Consider the following 14552-nt stretch of genomic DNA (forward strand, 5'->3'; position numbering starts at 1 on the left):
TGAAACATATCATGACTTTCTTCACTAGGTAAAGATGAACTTGGTTGAAGCGAAAGCTTGCCAACACATATTTCGAGAAATAGACAGGAGAGATATACTCGGCTCGAAATAGCAAATGTGTATAATCAAAGTCTATATAGTAACTTTTGCCTCAAAGTAGGAGATAGCGTAGATAGACTTTTGAGTGATAGATAAGTTCAAGTCTCCACATACCTTTTTGTCGATGAAGTTCCACCAGTTTCTTGAGTAGTCCTTCGTTTTGTATGATGATTGCCATGGAGTTCTTGAGCTCAACTACACTTTCTATCCTAATCCGAGACTTAGCTATAGTAGACTAGAAATCAAAACTTATAGTTTTGATCAGTAACATTGACAAACATGCTTGAGATATCAACGCATGCGAGTTCGACCGCATCGTAGCCAGGTCGGCCCCAAACATTCTTTTAAAACATTTCATGGTTGCTAATATAAGTCCTCTGTCTTAAATATGGAGATTAAACTGGGAGGATATCAAAACCATTCACATAATCTAGAAGGTCCTCCTTCTTCAATATGACCCCTTATGCTGGAAAATCTAATACATTTGATTTAGTGTCAGTTAAATGCTTAAACACCTTAAATACGACCGCTTGGACGGCCATCACCGCCGGAAATTCACTATGAATCACGAGCTTATCTAGAGCCCTAGACCCATCTCGTGCTACAGATCATGGGATGGCAGAAACGTGTAAAAAACGGTAAAGTAGAAAAACCGGTCATGCTCCATATGGTCGCCACATGGCAACTGTGAGTCCCAAACCAAGAGTAAATGAAATACAGTAAATAAAGAAAAGGACAAATTCGTAATTAAGGTCCTAAAACGAAATTCCTAAAAAAGAAAAAAAATGATTGAAAAATGAACAGGCGACGAAGAAGAAGAAGATATAGTTGGTAACTTTGGAGCGAAAAATCTGATTCATTCGATTTCTGGAAATGGAAATGGAAATTCATGACAGGGAAAAACATTGCTTATTAACATCATAGAATTTTGAAGGCAAAGAAAAGAAATATATTCCGGTTTTCAGTATCGGAAGAAGCTACGTCGACTGATTCACGGCGTATTTCCCAGAAGAACAAGTAAAAAAGTTTGTTTCAGGTAAGCCAAAAAAAAATTCAATCTAATGTCAATTTTCGTTTGAATTTCTGTCATACACACACTATTCTACCCGATTGATTGAGATTCTGGGAGGAGGTTTTGTTGAAAAAAAATCCCCTGGAATTTCTTGAAAATTTCGGAAATTCAATTGAATGAAATTATTCATCCTTGATCTTGAGTTTACGGATCATTTTGGGGAAAATTCCGGGAGTGACGGGGGTAGTTTAGTAAACGTCGTGACGATTTTTTTGTTTTGTTCGTTTTGGTTAATTTAAGGAAAAAAAAAGTCGCTGGTTTTCAACGCAATCGTCAGAATAACAGAAAAAAAATAAAAAAAATTCAATTCCTCCTCTTCATCTTCTTCTTTTTCCACAATCTCTTTCATTTTTTCTGTAGGAATCAATGGCGACAGCAACAAGATTAAGGGGATTTGGTGCGGCAGCAATGGTAGCTGTAGTAGGAACATATGGTGTCATGAAGCTGAGAGACCCAATTTTGATTGCTGAAAATGATAAAGGGGGGAGTACAATTATGGATTTTAAGAAAAGGATTGCGGATACTAATATGGTTATTCCATCTAGACAATTTCAAGAGAATGCTTTGATGGGGAGTAGTATTAAGAATCCATTAGATGTTCTTGTTGTTGGTGGTGGTGCAACTGGTTGTGGTGTGGCATTGGATGCTGCTTCTAGAGGTCTTCGTGTTGGGCTTGTTGAAAGAGAGGATTTCTCTTCTGGGACTTCTTCTAGGTCTACCAAATTAATCCATGGAGGTTGGTTTATGCTAATCCTCTTCTTATTTGAATTGTGTTGTATGAATTTTGGTTTTTGTTTTCATGTCTAGATGGTTTAATTTATTGTGTTAGGTTGATTTGTTTGAATTCTAGGCTTTGGTTAAATGGGTTATTAGGATTTGAACTAGCATTACTCATTCAGATATTACCCGAATGATGGCCTTGTAGATAAGGTTTATCAGGCAATGTCACTAACAGGAGTCCAAACCATCTTCAATATGGGTTATGATAAACCAGAATGTCAATTCAATAGGGAAACTAACAGGGGAGTGAATATATTTTTCTATTTTCCTGGGGAAGATTATATGTGATATTGGCTATAATTTGACTAAGCTATTATACTTGCTGGCGTGATCTTAGGAACTTTCCATAACTAGCTTCCATACTCAGAGCCCAATTAGTCATGTTGGTACAAGTTTTCCCTTGATTGTTATGTGAATAGATAGGGACACAAACTTTGAGTGGAAGAGGTTCTCTCTATTCACGGGATGAATGAATATGATCTTCGATTTCCTCGCTTGAGATTAAGCTAAAACTATTATTTACATGTCAAAAGTCTTCGGAATTATGGGAACGTATAACATTCACATTCACTTCTCAGATTTAGATGCAATTTCTATTCCTTCTCTTGATCATTTACTGTTACTCTATGCTTTTGAACTTCTAGAGAATAATACTAGCTAACTGTTATCAGGGGTACGTTACTTGGAGAAAGCTTTCTTCAATTTTGATTACGGACAGCTGAAACTGGTTTTCCATGCACTTGAAGAGCGTAAACAGGTTATTCAGAATGCTCCACACTTATGTCATGCTTTGCCATGCATGACACCATGTTTTGATTGGTTTGACGTAGTTTACTACTGGATAGGATTGAAAATGTACGATCTGGTAGCAGGACGGAAACTGCTACACTTATCACGTTATTATTCTGCAAAAGAGTCTGTTGAGCTATTTCCCACCCTTGCGAATAAGGGTAATGATAAAAGTTTGAAGGGTACGGTAGTGTACTACGATGGTCAGATGAACGATGCTCGACTTAATGTTGGATTGGCATGCACTGCCGCATTAGCTGGTGCAGCTGTGCTTAATCATGCAGAAGTTGTATCTTTTGTCAAGGATGAGGCAAGTGAGCGTATAATTGGTGCGAAAATCCGCGACAATCTATCAGGTACATCTTTGTTGTAAGCTAGCAAGATCTTTTTCTTTATTGTATGTTTCTTGCTGTATGCTTCACATGCTTGCAAATTGCAGCAATATTTAAGGCCTAAAGGCCCTGAGCTTTGGAGGCTTGGGAAGAAAAGCTATATTTTGTAAAGAAATCCTGGAAACTTCAAGCTAAGAAAGCCATTCATTCTTTCCAGCTACTCCTTGTGACTAAGTTGAAAGGGTTTACTGATATACCTGCTTGTTTTTCTTTTCTCTTATTGTAATTCTAAAATCGAATCTTGATTGTCTATCTTGAGCGTCTCCAGGAATAAACATAACCATCACACTGATGTACTCATCTGCTTAACATAATAAGGAGATTCTGAGATCCCATAGATACAGCTCTTTTTCACTGCAAAAGAAAAAGGCGAAACACTTTAGTAAAAATGATGTCTTAGTCGTGCATGAATCCCTGTTCCTGAATATATATATTCCTTGATAATGTTATTGCTGTCTCTTCTTTGCAGTTCTTTTTTTTTCTTTGTCTTGCATTAATGGTCTTTATATCTCTACCTTGCATTCCTTGAAACCCTAAGATTTTGCACATGGGAGCTATATGAACTACATAATGTCTTTAGCTGAATTTAGAAGTTGAGTCACAGGAACTCACAATTCTGCAGCTAAGAGAGGGTAGGTGCTTGTAAACACGAACCTGAACTATGACTTACATAGTTGGTTAGCTCTTCTATATGTCCTTGGGTGTTCAGGAGTGCACATGCCTTGTGTCGTCTTTTGTTTCTCAATTACTTAGCTTCATTTAGATTCTGTTAAAAAAATTATAGATATTTGACGTTCAAGTAGCCTATGTAACTAAAATATTTCAATATATCCTGTCTGTCGAAATGCTTCAGGTAAAGAGTTTGTTACATACGCGAAAGTGGTTGTTAATGCAGCTGGACCATTCTGTGACTCGGTGAGGAAAATGGTCGACAAAGATGCACCAACCATGATCTGTCCGAGCAGTGGTGTACACATTGTTCTTCCTGATTACTATTCTCCCGAGGGAATGGGATTAATTGTTCCCAAAACCAAGGATGGGCGTGTTGTTTTCATGCTTCCTTGGTTGGGAAGAACAGTTGCTGGAACCACAGATTCAAACACCGAAATCACAATGCTTCCTGAACCGCACGAAGATGAAATTCAATTTATACTGGATGCGATCAGTGATTACCTTAATGTTAAGGTTGGTAGTCCTTGTCAGATATCCTTCTTTCCTTTTGTTGCTGATGAGTTTTGTAGGCGTTTAAAGCTTATAGTGATATATCCTGTCTTAAAAGTTGTCAAAATCATCGTAATATACTGGACTTCGAAGTTAGAACTTACATGTATGTCTATATCATTGGTTCATTTTGCTTGTGGTATTTGGTATCTACTACCATTTACCCTCTTCCTCTGTTTTGTTCTTTAGAAAATTGTCTGATATGATGAATGGGTGCTATCTCTGGAGAGTGTCTCTGTTGTTAGGAGCTCAGGGTTACTGCTTACCTGGCCTTATATTTCAAAGTGTTAGTCAAAGCCTTAAAGTATGTACTTCTTTCATTGGTGGTGAAACTGCTTATAGGCTTTACAGAGGAGGCAACCTTCTAAAACAACTTGATACACCCTAACAGGGTGTTTGCTTTTTGCTGACTCGGCCCCTGACTTGGCACGAGTCAGATTCCGACCGTTTGCTTTTTAGTTTGAGTCAGATCTGAAATAAATTATTATAAACTATCCAGTATACTTGTGGCATCTGAAATAGATATCTTTGGATTCAGGTAAGGCGTGAAGATGTTCTTTCTGCCTGGAGTGGTATTCGTCCACTGGCAATGGACCCCAGAGCAAAGAACACTGAGAGCATTTCTAGAGACCATGTTGTCTGTGAAGATTACCCTGGGTTGGTCACAATCACAGGTGGAAAATGGACCACTTACAGAAGGTAAATTTTTATTTTGTTTTGATGAGCTAATTGTCGTTGTCAAGCAGTCTACTAAAACCTAATAATGCTCATCTCCAATTATTTCTTAAATTTCTAACTACGTTTTGTATTTCAGCATGGCAGAAGATGCAGTGGATGCAGCAATTAAGTCTGGAAAACTCACACCTACCAACGGTTGTATGACTCAGAACCTACAAATTGTCGGTGGAGATGGTTTTGATCCAGCATCTTTTACTGTTTTAGCACAGCAGTACGTCCGCATGAAGACGACCTATGGTGGAGAAGTAGTTCCAGGGGTCATGGATAGTTCAGTTGCCAAACATTTGGCTCATGCATATGGAACTTTGGCCGAACGAGTAGCTACAATAGCACAGGTTTGACCTCTCTCTCTTCCTGAAACAATTTCATTCATGTCTATGTCACAGCGTTCAGCCTTATCTGGATCAGTATATCACATCTGATGACCTGTATAGAAATAATCAAATAAAAGCGAGGAGATACTCCTTTACCATAATATGCTCAAGTCATGAATTTTGAAACTTGGAGGTAGGTTTGGGTGTCTATTTGTAGTCTTACCAACCGTTCGTCCGCTTGCTAGGATGAAGGTCTAGGAAAGCGCCTTGCCCATGGTTACCCTTACTTGGAAGCAGAGGTTGCATATTGTGCCCGTCAGGAGTACTGTGAATCAGCTGTGGATTTCATTGCTCGGAGATGTCGACTTGCTTTTCTCGATACAGATGCTGCAGGCCGAGCATTACCCCGCATAGTTCAGATACTGGCAGCCGAGCACAAGTGGGACAAATCTAGACAAAAACAAGAGCTTCAGAGGGGTAATGAGTTTTTGGAAACATTTAAGTCATCCAAGAATGCTCAATTCCATGATGGAAAGCACACCAGTAAGCTTCAAAATCACTATTGAAATGGTTTTATCTGTTATACAATTTTAAGATTGTAAATTGACTTTTGAAATAATTTTTTCATTCACAGAGGTTGAAGTGGAAGGTGCCTGAAGTACATCCTCAATATACAGATCTTACCCGATGGGCTCTTTATTTTTTTTGGTGCAAACCGGCATATAGTCTAATTACATATAGCATTCCGAAATGTCATTTCATGAACTTTGAAATCACTAGCTGGCAAAGTCAGTTTACACCATCTGTTTAAATCGCTTATCTTAACAAAAGAAAACCATTTGTCTTTGTTGTAGCACTGTAATCCACATCCACGGTATAAAAATCCTATTAATAAAATGAATTGTGAGATTACTGTTGGTCATTTTTGATTCTGAACCTAATCTCTTTTCGAACTGGTTTGCAAATGAATAATTGCCAAGGGATATTGATACTAGAATCTCAGCTGCTGGTCAGGCTGGTGGGATATTATCCTAGAGGTAGGGAAACAACTCAGTGATGTGCAAGCCGGTTTTCTGCCTGTGCGTGTACTTTTTATACTGCAGTAGGCTTCTTATGCAACACTACACAATAGTCACAGAACTTTTTATTCAACAATGCATATAATATGGCCGGGCCGCCTATACTAAGGTGTCATGACACAGACAAGCTTCCACGATTCGTGGACCACGAATACAAAATACTTCGTTAAAGAAGATTTCTAAAAATCGATAACATTCCACGACTTCAAAAATGATAAGTCTTTGAGGTTTTACATTAAATATGAAGTAGAAAGGATCTCTAACTATTTACCATTAAATGGTCTCAACGGAGCAATCGGTCTCTATGAAGCAACTCGCGAAGCAAATAGTCGAGTATTACCAAAGTAAGGAATTATACTGAATAATTCAAGAAATTACAGAAAAATATTAAAGAAAAACATTTTCAGTTACCAATAATAATGAGGCCCCAGTTATCACCGACGGACCTACTGCTGGGCTAACCTGGACTTTAGCCCAGGTAGCCGTCACAGCCCAAATGTCTAAAAATGTGAAATGTTATGCTTGACAAGGCTATTAGCCCCGACAAAAAAAATAATTAAGAGCTGTTGGATCCGTCCCTGCCAGTTATTATATGAGAAATTGGGTCATATGCCCAGAATGGACGAGTAAGTTATCGTCACGGGTCAAATGGACGGACCTAATGAAAATAATGACTGACTGAAATTTCCTTTCCCCTTCTCGTTTTCTCCATCATCTCCATAAAAAAAATCTAAAAAAGCTATAAGAGCAAGTTTTACGGTGGAATCCATCCATTTTCCATCTTCCAAGCCACCTCAGTACTTGGAACTGTGGATGGAAGCGCAAGTGTAATGGTGGAATAGTAGAAACGCTATCCTCAATGGAGCTAAAAAACGCAATTAAGAATGGAGCTAAAAAAACGCAATTAAGAATTGAGCTTTTTTTTCCAGCCGTTAGATTTCAACAACTCATTTTAAATCTACTGACAAAAAAAACCCGCAATTCTTAATTGCGTTTTTTAGCTCCATTATTAATTGCGTTTAACGCTATTCTTATTGGCGTTCAGATGGATTACACGAACCCTTACACGAAACCGTGAAACCTTGCTTGGATTTTCTGTGGAAGACCCCAACTTGGAAGCCACTAAACTTGACATTCCATGGTTTTTCCACACTTAGAATAGTTTGGATTCCACCATAAGACTTGCTCTAACAAGCTCTCTCTCCACCGGCGTCTCTATCTAAATCTTCTCCATTATCAAAACAACAACTACCATCATCTTCTCCCACCATCTCCACAAGCCTATCTCCACAGGCCCAAAGCATGAGCACCACCGACTATATCATCTTCCTCCATTACCATCGACACATCAGTACCAGTACTATCTCCGCCACCACCACAAACCTCAACACCATCTCCCTCCGCCACCATTGCCGACTGCACCACCCTACCACCACCATCGACATCGTTATGTTTTTCTAGTACCGCAATCGACACTGATGCTAACCCCATCACCATCCACAACGAGTTTTCTAACTGCACAAATTTAATTGAAATTTCATAAAATACACTCATCTAATTGAAATTTCTCAAAAATCATAAACTCAAAGAATTAGATATTTGTGTCAAATCAATTTCACAAGATTAGAACTAAAGAGCATGATCAAATCGGTAAGTTTTCGTACCCTAATTGTCTTTTTGATTATATTTTCATCTTAGTATACACTTTGATATTTGTTTCCTAGTTGCATCATGTGTTATCACCAGATGAATTTGGTTTGATCATGTGTTGTCACTGGATGAACCTAGTTTTATCATGTGCTTCCACTGGATGAAATTGGTTTCATCATGTGTTATCACTGGATGAAATTGGATTCATCATGTGTTGCCACTAGATGAGCATAGTCTTATCCAGGTTTCATCATATGTTGAAATCTATTAATGTAGTGCATTTATGAAATCAAAACTAAATCAAAACTTGTTTTTCCAGTCCTGACTTTGGAAATATATGTTTTTGCAGTCCAGATTCAATATGGTATTATCTATCATCATGTCATTCAGGATGAGTTATTGGAGGAGAAGAAATAAGATATTTTTGAGGATGAAAAAGCATGTTATTCTTTGAATTGAAGGTCTTGGCAACATTTAATGAAGATAATGACACATTGGTCCATTCCAGTTAAGGTGGAATACCCATAATGGATAATACAAAACTATATTTTCAATTTTTGGGCATTTAAACTGTATCAAACTTTACATGTCTTTTTCACCAATTTTGTGGTTTTAGGGATAATTGACCAATTTTATGTTATTATAAATGAACTTACCAAAATAAACGCTATTGTCAAATATTCATCATTCGACACATTTGAAAATACATCGAGTATTAATTTTTTTACCTCAACCATTTGATTACATGTATACTCTATCATTATCTAGACTTCAAGTTTGGTAACCTCATTCAAACCACCACCAAAGATAAATGTATTTTGTCGCGTTTTATCACCTGCCTTATGTTGTGTTAATACATGTAATAAACATACAAATACTAATGGGAAAAAGGCTATCTGAGACATCATGAAACCACACAGTATACGTATCGGGATATAATCATGCGCGGAACATGTCGTTGAGTAAAGTCAAGATATCGTTGTGCTAGGATTTTAGTTAACTTACACAATGGCGCTTTCAGAGTATGGTTTCTAACGTATATTTTTCTTGGCTTTCTTGGGATTGAGAAATATCATTAATCTAACGGATCTAGTTCCCCCTCTTCTCACACCTAAAACGCTCCATCTCTCACCTCACTTATCGCGTATCGACCTTATCTAAACTTTTTTTTGATTTCTCTTTCTTTCTCTTTTCTTTTCTTCTCCAGAGTCCAGAGTCCACAATCCTATCTCACAACCGATTTCATCCCTACCATACTCACGAAAATTAATCAACTCTATCACAAATGATCCTTGATTCTTAGCAATTAAACCTTCATCCTGACCTTATCATGTACCATCAGAAATCACAATCAAACTCCGTTACCCTAGATCTAGTTTCTTTACTCCTGAAATTCAAATCACACCCTCATCTCATACTTTAAAAGATAAAGAGGCATTTGAAGATGATGATAACGATATATGGTCGAGCTACTTACTTCTTTATATTTAGGATTGATTAACCTAATTCTGAATGTAGGGTTTGTTCAAATGTCTGAAGTTTTTATTAATTTTTATTATCATTTACTTAGATTTTGCAGACTAAAGAGAAATCAATCGAATATTTTTCTCTCAAAGTAATTATAAATTTTATGAAAGTTTCAATTAGCGAATATGGTTTTTCTTTTAGAATCTCTTTATATCTTTTAATATGAGCTTTACTAGTAGTAAGATCCGAAATTGTTTTAGGTTTTTTTTTTATCCTAGATTTATTTCATATAAAAGCCCTAACTTATGGAATAATGGTGGTGGAGTTTGAACTTTAGCCTCCAACCTTAATTAGGTGGTTTTCTTGAACTATTAAATCGTGTGATGTTTATATGCTAATTTATAAGCTTCTTAGGATTAACATGCATGCATACGGTTAAACCCGGATAAATAAATGTTCGATAAATGAATAATATTTTTTGGTCCCGATTTGGGCCAAGATAATAAATGAATAACATGGCTTGATGCATTAATGAATAAAGAAAATTGAATCCTTAAAGATCATATAAAAATATAAATGAATAATCACTAAATTTTCATATAAAAGAAAATACATAAGAATAAAACAAAATACATAATTAATAAATAAACATATATGTAGAAAATAAATCAAAAAAAATTCATATATGATTAAATGATTTTTTTTTACCCAAACCAAAATGCACCTCTTCCTTAATTTTTTTACATATAGGATAACCGATGGAAAATATATCTGTACATTTGCTGCCTAGTTGTCCTCTGGTAACTAGGAAGTTGCCCCAACTTGCCTACACGTGTAATAAATCCCATGATCCTAATGTTGTCGTATGGGAATTCATCCAGGTTCAAAATTAATCCTATACTTACTCATAATTGATTTTCGTATTGGGTTGAAGGGAGATCCTTTAGTATTATTCCCATCAATCCAGTACAATTTGGTAAGTAACTTATATGACCAGACGATCTCTCCTTTCGCTCCAAAGTCTAAGGTTTGAACTTGTCAATTCAATGAATGTACTCCAATAGTAAGGATTTTCTCATTGTATCTTCTTACAGTTACTTTGCTTTTTAAATTCGTAATGTTTTTGATGATTGTGTGGTTACTGATTTCATTTCTACAGCTCAACGATTTTAGTAGCTTAAAATGATTAATTCTCATGAAACTTTCTATAAGCTTATGGCTTTAGCCTTATGAACTATATTGATTTCCGTTGTTTCGGTTTATATGCTATCTTGATGTTTGATTTGCCCTTATGGCCATCACAATGCTGCGATGTATGTACTAAGCAATCAGAATCCTATATTTTATGGTTGAATGTCGTTTCTTTTGTTGTTATGTTCTGTTGATTGCCTTATCGGAAAACAAGTATAGAGGAGAGTAGAGAGGGAGACACACTCAGAGAACCTTAATGGTTACATTTTCACTAAACTTGGAATACTTTTGTTATATTACAACTGACTCTATTTGCACTACATATGGACAGCACATAGTGCTTGACTTGCCCCTAAATAATCTCGCCACTTACTCAACAACGAACGTTTCTAAACGACTAAAGACGACCTATTCAAACTCCTAGTAAAACTCTCAATAACCGGTACCACTTACTAGCACTACAAATACATTGTCAACAAACTCCCAAAAAAGTAGGACACAAGTATGCACTAACTTTGTGTCACTGCCCCTTAGTGCATACCCTAGTAAAGCATTACCAACAAGGTTACTCACCTCTCTGACTAACATCGGACATTTAAATCCAATAGAACGATTCCTGACATTAATCAAGTCATGCATCAGTGCGACGTCTGAGAAGTAACCAACTCCCATAATTAATTGTGTTGATTCCCGACATTTAAATCTTCATGGACATTCAGATCCTCGTCACCTGATGTTAAGTAACTTCTTTACAAATGGACGCATCATCTCCACAGATATTTGAATCACCAAATATGAAAATCAACCAAAGAAAGCACAAAAGTCCAGAACTGACAATTTCGGCAACCATCACCATTACCTTATCACCAAACATAAACCCATTGCAGACTGTTTCAAATATCCGTAGTCACACACTGACATAAACAAACACGTTAAGCTCGACAACATGCCATAAGCGAAATATATTAATAAACATACCTCTTCGATTTCACCAGCAGACAAAACTTATAAAGAATCTCTCCTTTGTCCAGTAAAAAGAACATCAGCATCAAAAAATTTGAAATTCATAAGGATTTGAACATTAGTTGGACCAAATAAAACATACCTCCCAGGATCAGTTATTTGCGGAATGGAAGAAAGGTTCTTCTTTAAACCGGGAACATGGAAAACATCTTCCAAAGAAACACCATCAGCAGATGATTCGTTCTTAATAGTCATATGACCTTCTTTCACAACGGGATGTAATGTGTTATCTGCATTAACAATAACTCTCTTCCCTTGGTGTGGACGGACTTCAGAGAGTAAAGATGCATTACCTGTAGCATGATGAGAACAACCGGAATCAACAATCCAGTCTTTGTTATAATCAATGGAGACCTTAGAACTCTTTTTCTGACTTTCAGATTGTTCACCAACTTCAATAGAAAAACATTGCTCCCATACTGGTTCATCATCTTCCTCTTCTTCATGAATAATATTAGCATCTTCATTTGCAAGCTTTACACGACAATTTGGTTTGATATGGCTAGATTTACCACATCTTTCACAAACAATTTTCACACGACAATGCCTTTGAATATGTCCATTCCTACCACACCTTCGACAAGATATAGTTTCATCTGTTGGTTTTGGGGTAGACTTATTTTTACCTTTGTCTTTGGTGAAGAGCACGTCCTCAGCTTCAGATGTAGGTTTGCTGGACATTTGCTTGATTAATGCCTCTTAATTAGACAACAAGTTCTCTAGCTCAATGACAGAGGGATGATTTGGTCATCCTTGCACCGAAGCAATAAACGGCATAAACTCCTTCCTCAAACCACGTATAAGATAACGACGTAATCGTGGAAAGCTCTTTAGTGGGATCATCTGGTTCTAACTCTGAAATCTCGTAACAAAATTTTTTAACCTTCAAGAAGTATTCTGGAATAGAAAGATTACCTTGATTTGACGCAGCAAGTTCATTCTTCAAATATTGAAGTCTTGTAGTGTTTTTCTTAGTAAATAGCTTTTCAAGAGTGTCCCAAATCTTCTTAGGTGCATCCAAGTCACGAATATGATCAATAAGCTCTTTTCTGGTCGATGTTTTTAATGCATACATAGCTTTCCCACAATTGATCTTCCATTTACGACGTGCCTCTACATTTTGCGGAGTATCCACTGGAATCTCTTCCGCACCTGAAACCAACTCCCATAGATCTTGACCTTGAAGATAAAACTCCATACATAGCTTCCAATATTGGTAATAATTACTACCAACAAGCTTCTCTACAGTAGGATGAGAAAGATTATTACTTCCACCATTCATGTTGATAAAATAGTAGAAAGATACAACACTTCTGCAAGAGAAAAAAGATTAAAAAAAGTTCACTGAGAAATAAAATCATACACTCGGCGAGCAACAAAAAGGAACAGACTCTATCACTAACCTAGCTCTTGTATACCATCTGATGAAAAAAAATGATCGAGATAGAGTGTTAACACAGAGAGAACGAATGGAAAAAAACTGATTTTATCTTCTCAAATGAACAACAAAAATTGATTTTATTATCACAATCAAATACTTCACGGTTCTCTGGAAGAAAACATTTTCTTCAAAATAATACAATAAAAATCTTTCAAAATTTTCTAGACCCTCTCTACCTCTCTCTCTACCCTAGCTCTGATATCATGTCGCAAAACAAGTATAGTGGAGAGTAGGGAGGGACTCGCTCAGAAAACCTTAATGGTTACATTTTCATTAATCTTGGAATACTGCTGCTATACTCCCTCCGTTTCATTTTATTTGATGTTGTACAGTTTTTCAGGCAAATTAAGAAATAACATAGAGAATACATTTTTCTCCAAATCTACCCATATTAATAGCTTCCTAAAAAATTTAAATCACCTAGTTTTTATATTTAGTGTAAATTACGAATCCCGTTGTAATTTACTTGGGATAGAGTATTTATCCTCAGCGGAGTAGATCTAAAAATTAGATTAATTATCCATTAATTGATTTCAATGAAACTTGGTATGGTATTATTCAAAAGCGAGGACAAATTAATAAGAATTTGGAAAAAAATATCTAAACACTCATATTTTGGAACATAAACAAAAACCCTAAAACATGGAGTAAAATGGAACGGAAGGAGTATTTCAAATGACTCTATTTACACTACATATGGACAACACATAGTGCTTGACTTGCCCCTAAATAATCTCGCCACTTACTCAAGAACGAACGATTCTAAACGACTAAAAACGACCTATTCAAACTCCTAATAAAACTCTCAATAACGGGTACCACTTAGTAGCACTAAAAATACATTGTCAACAAACTCCCAAAAAAGTAGGACACAAGTATGCACTAACTTGTGTCATGCCTTTACCTTACTAGACATGTATGTTCCTGAAGATAGATAGGCTTCGGTCATTTGATATAAAAGTTGGCAACGTGCCTGTGTCACTGTAGTACGATAGTAAAGTCATTGAATGATGATACCAATAACCTGAGTTCGAACCTCGCCAGCTTCAAAAAAAAAAAATTACCGATCAACAAAAAAAGAAAAAAAAAAGTTGGCAATACGAGAAGTTGCAGCAGGAGATTTTTATCTGCTTAAAATTTAGTACAAACCTTTACTCAAAATGGTTTGATCAACTTTACACCCATAATTTAGTACAACCCTTTAATCAGTGGTAACGTGCAGTATGTGCATTGTGGTAATCAATTATAATGTATGGTTTCGCATTGTATGTTTTAAATCTCTTAGTCTGGGACACA

At 36.4% G+C, this 14552-nt stretch overlaps 1 protein-coding gene across 1 annotated transcript; it reads left to right on the forward strand.

The window, feature by feature from the left end:
- Positions 1-881: 881 nt before the first annotated feature.
- Positions 882-6328, forward strand: LOC113347712 (glycerol-3-phosphate dehydrogenase SDP6, mitochondrial-like). The gene is made up of 8 exons (XM_026591383.1): positions 882-1135; positions 1532-1907; positions 2623-3096; positions 3986-4317; positions 4892-5052; positions 5168-5426; positions 5651-5948; positions 6040-6328. Exons 2-8 carry the CDS (start codon positions 1538-1540, stop codon positions 6060-6062), a joined length of 1917 nt encoding a protein of 638 aa, XP_026447168.1. The 5' UTR covers positions 882-1135; positions 1532-1537; the 3' UTR covers positions 6063-6328.
- Positions 6329-14552: the final 8224 nt, after the last annotated feature.

This window comes from Papaver somniferum, chromosome 2 (assembly GCF_003573695.1).
Source record: "Papaver somniferum cultivar HN1 chromosome 2, ASM357369v1, whole genome shotgun sequence".
Classification (NCBI taxonomy): domain Eukaryota; kingdom Viridiplantae; phylum Streptophyta; class Magnoliopsida; order Ranunculales; family Papaveraceae; genus Papaver; species Papaver somniferum.

What these genes read in the sequence shown, in the direction of transcription:
- LOC113347712 (XM_026591383.1), top strand. Translation starts at nt 1,538, where the DNA reads ATGGCGACAGCAACAAGATTAAGGGGATTTGGTGCGGCAGCAATGGTA. An exon ending in TACCAAATTAATCCATGGAG is followed by an intron (nt 1,908 to 2,622) that starts GTTGGTTTATGC and finishes AACTGTTATCAG; the next exon opens with GGGTACGTTACTTGGAGAAA. An exon ending in AAATGGACCACTTACAGAAG is followed by an intron (nt 5,053 to 5,167) that starts GTAAATTTTTAT and finishes TTTGTATTTCAG; the next exon opens with CATGGCAGAAGATGCAGTGG.